This window comes from Orbicella faveolata, unplaced genomic scaffold (assembly GCF_042242905.1).
Source record: "Orbicella faveolata isolate gen_17 unplaced genomic scaffold, um_ofav_v1 contig_12, whole genome shotgun sequence".
In the NCBI taxonomy this organism is placed as follows: Eukaryota; Metazoa; Cnidaria; class Anthozoa; order Scleractinia; family Merulinidae; genus Orbicella; species Orbicella faveolata.
In genome coordinates this window covers 27,457,074-27,468,912 of record NW_028301539.1, presented here as the reverse complement: position 1 = coordinate 27,468,912, position 11,839 = coordinate 27,457,074, and the positions used below count along the sequence as shown (strand labels likewise).

The 11,839-nt window shown below is 40.8% G+C and overlaps 2 protein-coding genes across 2 annotated transcripts; one reads left to right on the top strand and one right to left on the bottom strand.

The window, feature by feature from the left end:
- Positions 1 to 925: 925 nt before the first annotated feature.
- Positions 926 to 9,573, bottom strand: LOC110049367 (uncharacterized). Its single transcript, XM_020755157.2, has 11 exons — positions 8,683 to 9,573; positions 7,896 to 7,974; positions 6,808 to 6,977; positions 6,405 to 6,541; positions 5,435 to 5,554; positions 4,995 to 5,292; positions 4,032 to 4,490; positions 2,561 to 2,671; positions 2,010 to 2,228; positions 1,676 to 1,743; positions 926 to 1,115 (listed from the first exon to the last, which is right to left on the bottom strand). Exons 1-11 carry the CDS (start codon positions 8,774 to 8,776, stop codon positions 993 to 995), a joined length of 1,878 nt encoding a protein of 625 aa, XP_020610816.1. The 5' UTR covers positions 8,777 to 9,573; the 3' UTR covers positions 926 to 992.
- Positions 9,574 to 9,930: 357 nt separating this feature from the next.
- Positions 9,931 to 11,595, top strand: LOC110049394 (polyubiquitin-C). The gene has a single exon (XM_020755188.2). It carries the CDS (start codon positions 10,031 to 10,033, stop codon positions 11,402 to 11,404), a length of 1,374 nt encoding a protein of 457 aa, XP_020610847.2. The 5' UTR covers positions 9,931 to 10,030; the 3' UTR covers positions 11,405 to 11,595.
- The last annotated feature ends 244 nt before the right edge of the window (positions 11,596 to 11,839 follow it).

The following is an 11,839-nucleotide window of genomic DNA, read 5'->3' as shown; positions in this document are numbered from 1 at the left end:
GAGTGACTGAAAATTGAAGGATTGTATGATTTGTTATTGATCCAATAAGAGTGTTAAAAGTTGTCAAAAGAGCTAACGCCTACATGGGGAAAAAGGGGGAATTTTAGTAAAAATACAATGGTCTCGACGGAGGGATCTAATGAAACCTGAAAAAACTTTCGGGGGCATAATTTGCTTCGACTAAAGCATTTCCCCAGTATTACGCGTACACAGGACACCATGAGGTTTGCCTTCTCCCAACTTGACAGGACCCTAGGAACGAGGTTGGCGTTCTCCTGGGTTCGAAGGCCAGTATAATTGGGTTACATAATTTGTCATTGAAGACATTCATAGCGCCATGTTTCTGCTGGTAAACTCGAATTTTTTACTCGAAATGTGATATCCAATGAAACGGAACCAACTATAAACGATAAAACAACCCGCATCTTAATTAAAGGCGAAAATAGATAAAAAGAACTCGAGTAAATCTCGAGGAATTTCGGTCTCACCGAAAGCTTCTGATAAGTGACGGACTATCTTTACATATCCGATGACATAGTGGTGACTGGCTTGAGCCCGTAACCTCAAAAACCGCACAAAAAGAAGGGGAAACAAGGAAGAAAATATAAGTTACCACAACGGCTTAGTTTGTTTTCCCCTACACACATTTCAGCGCTTCTTTACCACCAGTTCGTCATAAAATTACACTAAAAAACCAGCTCTTAAAATTTCTTTCCACTTCCACCGGAAGTAGGCGACAGAAAAAAACTCCAGCCTGCTATTCGGTTACTCCAGGCGGAAAGAAAGTTTTCCCATATAATCGGAAAGCGCCCAAGACAGCCAGCAGTGTGAAACATGGGGCGAGTGACCGTCCAGTGACGTCATTGTTCGCACGCTCTTTTAAAAGGAAGCCATACAAGCCTGGAAATGAAATTTCACAAACAGCATCTTTGACAAGTTTAATGAAGCTTATAAAGCAGAGAGAACAAATCGAATGCTATTGCCATCATAAATTAATTGGGCTGCGTGCTGTGAGCTATCTGTTCCTTCAGTACCATGATACTCTGTCGCTGATCAGCAGGCAGCAGCGAAATCTGTTGATCAGTGAGGCTCAACACCTGCATGATAAGGGCGGCCTGTGAAGGAAACAAATAACGTTTATACTTTCTTTGTAAGCTGATAAACCAGTAGAATACTCTGAAGATCATTCCTATGTAACTTTTGACAAGCAGCTGGGGGTGGGGGTGGGGGAATACTCCCATATATAAGTTATATGGTATGTGCTGCTGTTAAGGGCAGTTTAGTCAGGGATGGGTATAGAAATCAGATGGTTTTGGTCTAGATCAGGGTATAATTTACCGCAAAAGTGGTCAGTGTATGAATCATTAAGTCTAGAACAGGGTTCTTTACCCAGGGTTTAAAATACAAAATTGAAACTCAAAAGTGACCTTAGCTTGTAAGATATTGGCTTAGTTTTTATAGTGTATGTTGGACTACAAGAGTGATAAAGTTTCCGCATGGAAAATAGCTAGTCTTTGATAGTCTAGAATAGGCTTGCAAAATCAAGCTGATCATGGTCTAGTATAGGGTGAGTGTCCCAGTGGCACACCCCTACCGATGATTTACAGAGTACCCCCCCTCCCAGGACAAGCAGATTGCAAAAATCAAGTTAAAACAAAGGAAAGTCTGTTTTTACCTTTTCTTGATCCTGTGCTGTGACATCAGCACCCTGTTGAACGGGCCCTGCTTGGGGAGGATTAAAGCCTGTAGAAAGGTATTGCATGTTAGAAACACAAAAGGTACAGTCTGAATGAAGAATCTAGTCATATGTGTCACACAAAATACAAGGCATAATCTTTCATTCAAGGTTGGTTCTAAGCAATGTTAGAAACAAGACAAAATAAAACAACTCAAAAGCATTTTTATGGCAAGAGACAATCCATTTTTATGGTAAGAGAGACAATCCAGACAATGAGCATGGAAATGGTGTTACATATACATTTTGCATTCTTTGAGATCACTTATCTCACCTGGCGGCCCCCTTGGAGGAGGTCCCCCTTGGTTGGGTGCCCATTGCTGCTGTGGAGAATGGGCAGGCCCTGAAAATCGTCCATCAGATGGGGGGCCTGGTGGACCACGTTCAGCACGTGGATCCCTTGGGCCACCAGCTCCAAATCGCTGATCTGGGGGAGGCCCTCTGGGATCCCTTGGTTGATCTCTTGGGTCTCCTGATGGACCTCGCCTATCATCTAGAGTAAATAAACAAAGTGGTTGTACAAAAAGACTTGCAATGTAAATATTAAGGGTTTGGCATGTTGAATGTTCCTCTTTTTTGATCAAAAAAAAAAAAAACATGTGCCTAATCCACGACACAATGTCTACATGTATGAACCTGCCATCTTGAACTTACTTATCTTGACAAAAAAAATACTGTCATTTTCTTTGCATATTTAGAATCCATGTTTTTAGTCATGAGAGAATAATCCTGCTTTCCCAAGCAATCGCAAACGTATCCCATGGGAGTTTGAAAGAGTGGGATCTAACTGGAACTTTAAACACAAGGAGTACTAATTAAAAATACCTCTCGGCGGCTCTCTATTCCTCGGATCTCTGGGATCAAATGGCATGCGGCGATCTCTTGGGTCTCCAAACTGGTCCTGTGGAGGGCCTCTAAAGTCAGGACCCTGGGGCCCTAGAAATCAACAGGATTAGACTAATACATGAATTCTCCTTACTTGGAGCTGTTAAGTTACAGAAATATATAGCTGCCTGTTTACTAAATAAATTACTATTTATTGTGTTTGACAGCTGTTAATGGCACTTTGAACTATAATACATGTAACCATGACCTCAAAACATCTGTGCAGAAATTGAAACTGGGACTCAAAAAAATTTAGAATCCTACAGACATATTCTCATTGATCCAAATTCACTGGTTTAGAGTTGTTACATGTACATGTAAAAGCACTGAAGGTATAAAGGAGTGAAATAATGTGTTACACATGCTCAATGTTGTGATGTCAAGCTGAAAAATGGCATAAGTCTGGCAGACTTTTTCAAGTCCTGTCAGTGGGTCTTTGAAAAATCACTAAAACTAAATTATTCATCTTCCTTCAACAATTCACTTGATACCTTCATCTTGGCATTCTAAGAACACTTTGTGTACCAGTGAAGGTACTCATCCCTAATGTTTAGCATTGTTTTGAACAGAAAAGCAGAAAAATTGCTACAATAATATTGTGTCCCTTTACTGGTGGCCATACAGCTTTAGCCTGATTTTAGTCATATGCAACAAACATTGCGCCAAATTTATACATGGTTGCCACAGGCCTCACTATTCAAAATTACCTGACTTATCCCTGATAAAAATAAGATTTCCCTGACCAAATAAATACAAAAATATGTCAGATCGGCTTCTGACGTCAACTCCTTTCTACTCATTCATTTAGACTAATACGTTTGCAACAAATATTTCTTCTTCGTAAGGAAAAGTATCATTGAGCTCATGGTGACTCCAAATGTTTCTTCCAGCCTTCAATGGCATTAAATCAGCCATGTTAAAATTTTTCAATTTTCCCTGACTCAGAATAAAATTCCCTGACTTTTCCCTGACCTTGAAGAATTTTTTTTTTCCCTGACCATTTCCTGGCCTGTGGCAACCCTGTTATACTTTATTGGGAAGGTGTGCAATTTGTTACGACACAATTTTGATCAGTTTTCATCACAATGACAAACCTTTGGGAAAAAATCCTCAGACAAGCTTCATATTTAAAAAAATATGCTATTTACAAGGCTACACTAAAATAGGGAAAAAAAAACAAAGGGGTTTTTTAAACTAAAAATCAAGTTGTCATCAGGCCAATCACTTACTTTGTGACTTGATTTTAAGTCAAAAAGGTTTGGTTTTCCCATTTCCTACCATTTCTGGTCCTGAACAACAGCTTAGACAGTCATTTTCCTAACATTTAAGAATCCATTGATATGGAAAAATTTTTCTGCCCATGGTATTGGTAGTAGATTGATAATGTTCAAGAGCACTTAACATTATATACCTCTGCCATCAGGTCCTCTCATGTCTGGTGCCATTCTAGACCCATTTGGATGGGGACCTCTGAAGTCCCTTGGATCTGGCCCTGGCCCATGCATGTCTCCAAGAAGGCTCCTTATTTCTCCAGGACCTCTGTCAGGAGGACCTCTCATATCTCCTGGTCCCCTGTCTGGGGGACCTCTCATATCTCCTGGACCCCTATCTGGGGGACCTCTCATATCACCTGGGCCTCTATCTGGGGGACCTCTCATATCACCTGGGCCTCTATCTGGGGGACCTCTCATGTCACCTGGACCTCTATCTGGGGGGCCTCTCATATCCCCTGGTCCTCGGTCAGGGGGACCTCTCATGTCACCTGGTCCTCGATTAGGTGGCCCCCTCATGTCAACTGGACCTCTATCTGGAGGACCACGCATGTCTGGGGGCATTCCTCTCATGTCTAGAGGACCTCGCCCTTCAGGACCTAGAGAAGTTTTTGGAACAAAAGAAATAAACAATGAAAAATATGCATTTACTTGTATTGTGTAACACTTTTGCACTTTTGACACAAGTAACTTGTTACTTGACTGTGACAGTAAAAAAATTCAAAGAAATCTGATTGAGAGATTTTTGTGTGCATGTTGTTAAGTTTATAATATTATAACTATAAATTATAGTGGACATTATTAGAAACTGGTAAATTGAATAATGCAATTCAAGAGTTTTCACTGGCTTAGCCATCTCGGTATATGAGCCATTATACCATGCTCTACAAATATGGTAAGTGGACACAAAATTTTTAGGAGCGTTTTTATTTTTTATTGTTAGTTTTCTATATTCTGGGGGCATTCTAATAAAACAATTATTCCACTCATGCTTGTTGGTTATGGCCAACTCGACGCAACGCGCCTCGTTGGCTAGCTACCATCTAATATTCAATGCGTGCTCATGGAATAACTGTTAATTATACTGCAAATAAAACCCCTACCTGGTCCTCTCATGTCTTGTGGGCCCCTCATATCTGGTGGGCCCCTCATGTCTCCTGGGCCCCTCATATCAGGTGGTCCCCTCATATCACCTGGGCCTCTCATGTCAGGAGGACCTCTCATGTCTGATGGACCTCTCATGTCTGGAGGGCCTCTCATTTCTGGTGCTGGTCCAGGGCCTGACTGGAAGGGTCCAGAAGGGCCCTGATTGTTGGGTCCTGATCCCATCAGTGGTGGTGGCTGCTGGGTACCTGCTGGTTGTATCGGCGCCACTGGATCAGCAGGTCTGTGCAAGATGCCCTGCAACATCCAAAAAAAATAATCTTTTTCAAATAGAATGCCTAGGCAGTGCAAGAAAATCATGGCAACCAATTATCAGCTGAAAATAAAATTTATTAGTAAGACACACACAAAAAAATCATTTAGCAGTGAATTAGCCAACCTGAGCAATCACAGGATCAACAATTTTCATGACGACCTGAGCCTGCAGTAAAGCATAAGCAAGCTGTGGGTTTTGGAGTAACATCTGCCGAGCTTCTTCAGGATTGTTCTGGATGCAAATCTGAAATAGAGACATACCAAACATAAGATAATAAAAATTAGAGTTTAACACAATAAAATTATATACTATTAACTATTTTGTCATAATATTATAAAGATCTGGATCACAACCATGTCATCAATAATTTAAGACTTGTGATTTAATAACATCTGACCTCTCCAAACAATATCAGTACAACATAAAGCAGACAGGTGTTGAAAGTAAAGAAAATCTTCACTTAAGGTTCATGACTTGATATACTACCCAGAACTACCTCAAATCGTGAAAGAGAAAGCTTGGCAATGTAAGGGTTAACTGAAGACAAGACCTGCTGGAAGGTATCCCTAGTGATCGTTTGAAAAAAAACTCAACTTGTAAACTTTTGAAAATGGTAATTACTGTGGTAACAATTTGATTATAGTGCCTTCCTTCTAAGAAGTGCCTCCTTTGTAAAAATCACCCCTCCTTTCAGATCTGTCTTTCATTTTACATCGTGAGATGCTTTACATCAAAAAAGAAATAAGCATCCTGTGTGCAATAAGCACAATGTTGCCAACAAATTCCCTTCCCCGAGCTCCTAAAATAAACTATATGCCAGGGTAATGAATCAAATCATACAGAACATTCTTAATAAGTTCTTATTGAAATATACGATTATGAAAGAGCTTCCACCAGGATATTTAGCAGATTTGTTTATTCAGAAGATGCCCTAATATATGCCTGCCACAGCAATAAACCAAATTATGAAAACATAATCTCTCCAATGCTTCAAATTTTTCTACTTGAATTTTTAAAGGGAAAAACATCTCCTTCCCAAAATAATCATTCCTAGTAACCAAGAGTCTATTTTATCAGTCTCAAGGACATTTACCTTCATCTGCTTCATAAGTTCAAACATTTGCTCAGGAGGTAAACTTGCCACAGCTTGTGTAATGGCTTCAGGTGCTTCCTCGGGGTTGACAGTTGGTCCATAAGGGTTTGCCTCAGGACGACTGCTGCCTTCTATACCTAGTACAAGGAAAGGGAAGTACCTTGTTAGTACAAGCCCTCTATAAGAAATGGAACATCCATCAATGTTAACACCATACCTAATACTTAAACATACATGTAGAAATAACATTTTAGGTGCCTGCCAAGTGGCCGTTCACTAGATCAAGTGGCGAAGAAACACTGGAGCCCTGTGTGCCAACTAGGCACTGATATGATAGATGAAGATGATAATTCCATGTCACAAATTCATTTCATTTTCACTGTAGTCAAATAAGTGCATTTACCCTTCATTTCCTCCCTGTTCTTTTCTGAAGCAGCACTGTCGACTCGTAAGGCTCTTCCATTCAGCTCATATCCATTCAAGTTTCTCATAGCACTCAAGGCTGTTTCTTGGTCCTTATACTCACAAAAGCCATATCCTTTAGGCTTTCCAGTCTCACGATCGAACACCAGTCTGAAAACCAATAAAAGAAGTAATAAATAACATTCATTTACCCTTGGCAGTGTTTATAGCAGAAGGGCTAGTGGCGCCAAGCAAACAATTGAAACAAATAACTCAAATTGAACATAACATTGTTAAGAATCCCAACTGGCTGGAGGCAACCCAGTTGGCTATTTAAAAGTGTAGCCCAGGATTCGAACTCAGAGGCACTGTGAAACAAATCCAGGTGACTAGTGGTCAGAGCGTGACTCAAACCCAGTACCGCTGGATTGCAAGTCCGACATGCTGACCACTCGCCCAAGCTGCCCCCCTAGAATGCCACAGAAAATTAGCAAACACCTCTGTCTTAAACCTTGATTGCTTTTATAAACACCTCACCTGACAGTCATTCATGAGACTTCCATGAAAAAAACATTTCAACACAATTTCTGATACTGTCTTACCATTTTCATTGAAAAAATAATCAATACAAATTATGTATTGTAACAGAAAAAGAGTTTTGTAGAAAATGTTTGATTTCTGTTAATTTTCTTTCCAGTAAACAAGAAAACAGGAATTTGAACCATAACTTGATTAAGAACTGACAGTATATTACAGTGTATTCAAAGGTATGCATACAAGCCAAGTGAGCCATGATACCAGAGCTTATCCCAGTTTCTGTAGCATGAAGTGAGTATTTCTACATGTACTCCCCCTCCTGGATGGGATGCTAGACCATCACAGGGTTATCCCACAGCAGCAAATTCACCACTACCCATTCATACACCTGTGTGCAAAGAGGCACTGTGAGAGTAAAGTGTCTTGCCCAAGAACACAACACAATGTCCCTGGCAAGGGCTCAAATTTGGACCGCTTAATCTGGAGACAAGCGCACTAACCATGAGGACACCACGCCTCCACATTGGAGTGTATCACTGCAAATAAACTGACCTAAAGCTGACAACAGGTCCGACTTCAGAGAAGATCTCCTTGAGTTGCTCCTCTGAAGCTTCATAAGGAATATTTCCAACTGTGAGTATTAAAAAAAACCAGGTATGGATCTTAGACCACATATACATCAAAATGTACACATGATTACAAAACAAATCAAAGCTGAGTGTAACCCAAATTAGGAGGTATGCCATTGGCAAAGATCTGTAATAACACACCTGTTGTCAGTGCACAATGCTACTAGATGTGCATTGACATCAGTGGATGCAGGTTTCCTATTGGAAATATGTCCTAAAAAGTATTACTAGTGGCAATTCTTACTAGCAACTATGGTATCACTTTAACGTATCCAAGAATTAGCTACCGTATTCTTACATTGTCCAACAAACAGACGAACTGACAAGAATATGGTGAATTGTCAACCAGGGTTGCAAACTTTAGAACTGCATGTGGTAGAAATATAATCTTTGGCAACTATCACTTAAGGCATTTACAATAATGTTAATTTAATGAACTGTTTGGGGCTTCAAACGGGGGGGGTATAAATACTCGATACGAGTTTTAATCTGTTTGTTTAATAATCTGACTAAACTACTAAATAAGTAACATTTAAAGGTTAAGAAAAGCACAGAGTAAAAGTTAAAAGCGTCTCTAATCAAGTACACGTACAGAAACTGGCTCAAGGATGCTTGGCCAGACCCGCCAAACTTGATCGTGAATCAAGAATCAACCACACCATAGTCGTTGAAGATCTAAGAGAAAATATGAGCTCTTAAACGTAACGTACCGAAAACTGAACGTAATGACCTATCTGACGCACTACCAGCTTGTTGTTTTACTTGATTTTGCGCTTGAGGTAAACCAGCCACAGTTGCCGCCATCTTGGTTCTTCAGATATCCCATAGTTCAGGTTGGGATAAAAAACCACGAAGCCCAGTCTTTTCGCAGCCATCTCAACCTCTCGAGTCTCGAGATCTCAGACAAAAAAAATAATAACACCCGACTTCACAAATTCGACTTTATCATGGCTAAAGACATACTATCATGTACAGGATCTGTATAGTGTTGGCTTGTGACAAGTCAAATTCTCAAAAAGGAGCCACGAGGTCGCAAGAAGTCGACCGTTTTTCGCCCGACTAACAAAACACTGGAAACGGACTGTGAGCAAGTCAACAACATGCAAACATTTGCATATTTTTTTCCTCTGATTACCACAAACAAAGCTTGTTTTATTTAAGAAGACTTTTTGAGGTTGATTATCACTAGAGAAACTGTAAGGTCAATAAGTGGCTTTGCAAGAATTGTAGGGTTTGTTAAGGCTCGTATCGATTTAAAGGCACGTACTCCGCAAAGCGTATTGGAATAAGCAATTCCGTGAGTGCCGGTACCGTGTCAATATGCGTCAAACACTTTCGAAACTAGTGCAATTATGATTTGCATCTCGCACGTTCGAGAAGTATCGATCCACATCCGCGAGTAAGTAATCGACATCCGCTTGAGCTGAAACTTATCGTCTGTAAAAAGCAGAGTAAATAAAATATGATTAGAGAAAAGTTCTCTAATCCTTGGAGAGAAAAAACAGAGACAATACATGTCAGCAAAAAATAAACACGTTTGACACGATCATCAGACATACAACACGCTTGGAAGGCATGATACAGGCATATTTCTCATAGCGGTAAGTTGTCAATACGCTGAGTCGGCTGACATAAGCAGAAACAGGCGGAAAAATGAAAATGAAGTGATGCTAAAAATAGCGCATGATAAGTTGAACTATAAAATCACGTACACTGAGACAAATGAAAAGTTTCAAGTCACTGGTAGTGAAGAATAGTGATATTCATCAATCGCGGTTGAAAATAATCTTTACCATTTCATTGAAAGGCAGGATTGACGAAAAAACGACAGTAATCGTGATTGATTGATTTCAATTTTCTCATCTTCGTAATTATGACATCATAAAATCTAATCACGTGATGTATGACTTGGCGAGATTTTAGCCAATCAGATGACCGCAGGAGCGATAAAGAAAGCGCCCTTTGCCTTCGACGCCATTGCGTTTGAGAAATTCAACAGCACTAGAGTTTACGTCGTTTATTAGGCGAAAAAAGCCCGCTTACACATCGAAATTCATCATGCAGATCTTCGTCAAGACTCTGACCGGTAAAACTATCACTCTTGAAGTTGAACCAAGCGACAGTATCGAGAATGTGAAGACGAAGATTCAAGACAAAGAAGGCATCCCACCCGATCAACAACGTCTCATTTTCGCTGGCAAACAACTTGAAGATGGCCGTACTCTGAGTGATTATAACATTCAGAAAGAGTCCACTCTTCACCTTGTTCTTCGCTTGAGGGGTGGAATGCAGATTTTCGTTAAGACTTTGACCGGAAAGACCATCACGCTTGAAGTTGAGCCGAGCGACTCCATTGAGAATGTGAAGACAAAGATCCAAGACAAAGAAGGCATCCCTCCCGACCAACAGAGACTGATCTTCGCTGGCAAGCAATTGGAAGATGGTCGGACTCTTAGCGACTACAATATTCAGAAGGAGTCGACCCTTCATCTGGTGTTGCGTCTCCGTGGCGGTATGCAGATCTTCGTGAAAACCCTGACCGGCAAAACCATCACGCTTGAAGTCGAGCCAAGCGACTCCATTGAAAATGTGAAGACGAAGATCCAGGACAAAGAAGGTATCCCCCCAGACCAGCAGAGGTTGATCTTCGCCGGAAAGCAGTTGGAAGATGGTCGCACTCTCAGCGACTACAACATTCAAAAAGAGTCCACTCTTCACCTTGTTCTTCGTCTGAGAGGTGGAATGCAGATTTTCGTGAAGACTCTGACCGGAAAGACCATCACGCTCGAAGTCGAGCCGAGCGACTCCATTGAAAATGTGAAGACAAAGATTCAAGACAAAGAAGGCATTCCCCCAGACCAACAGAGGCTGATCTTCGCCGGAAAGCAGTTGGAAGATGGTCGCACTCTTAGCGACTACAATATTCAGAAGGAGTCGACCCTTCATCTGGTTTTGCGTCTCCGTGGCGGTATGCAGATCTTCGTAAAAACCCTGACTGGTAAAACCATCACGCTTGAGGTCGAGCCAAGCGACTCCATTGAAAATGTGAAGACGAAGATCCAGGACAAAGAAGGTATCCCCCCAGACCAGCAGAGGTTGATCTTCGCTGGAAAGCAGTTGGAAGATGGTCGCACTCTCAGCGACTACAATATCCAGAAGGAGTCTACCCTTCATCTTGTGCTGCGTCTCCGTGGTGGCATGCAGATCTTCGTCAAAACCTTGACCGGCAAAACCATCACCCTAGAAGTAGAACCCAGTGATTCCATTGAGAACGTGAAGACCAAGATCCAGGACAAAGAAGGCATCCCACCAGACCAACAGAGGCTGATCTTCGCTGGAAAGCAGTTGGAGGATGGTCGCACTCTCAGCGACTATAATATCCAGAAGGAGTCGACCCTTCATCTTGTGCTGCGTCTGCGTGGTGGACAGTAAAACGACTTTGCTAATGGACTTAATTAGTTTAAAGAGTAAAACAGGAACTATGTAACACTTAAGGCAAAATTATGTTTAAAAATTGTTAGAGGATTCTTTCGTTTTGTTCTTTTTTCCTTTGACCTCGTGAGACTTTGCAGTTATTGTAAAAGGAATACTGGAATTGTTTAATTAAAGATTTGCTGTTGAAATGTGTTGTAATGTCTTGCACGATTTTAGAGTTAATTTTTAGATGGGACATTTCATTTGATTATTTTCAAAGTGCACTTAAGTTTGGCAACAAATTTTTACATGTGATGGTAGTATTTTTGGCCAAAGATTGTATCCATTCCTGAGAACTTACCTTGATGGTACATTTTCATTAATGTCCTTAAGGGCAATGAAATTCTCTCCCAAATGTAAAGAAGACTACAAAATCCTGCCAATTTTTCTGTT

Coding starts and splice junctions, on each gene's coding strand:
- LOC110049367 (XM_020755157.2), bottom strand. CDS start 8,776: ATGGCGGCAACTGTGGCTGGTTTACCTCAAGCGCAAAATCAAGTAAAA. Junction 6,542..6,807: donor GAACAGGGAGGAAATGAAGG/GTAAATGCACTT, acceptor TCCTTGTACTAG/GTATAGAAGGCAGCAGTCGT. Junction 5,555..6,404: donor AACTTATGAAGCAGATGAAG/GTAAATGTCCTT, acceptor TCTCTATTTCAG/ATTTGCATCCAGAACAATCC.
- LOC110049394 (XM_020755188.2), top strand. CDS start 10,031: ATGCAGATCTTCGTCAAGACTCTGACCGGTAAAACTATCACTCTTGAA.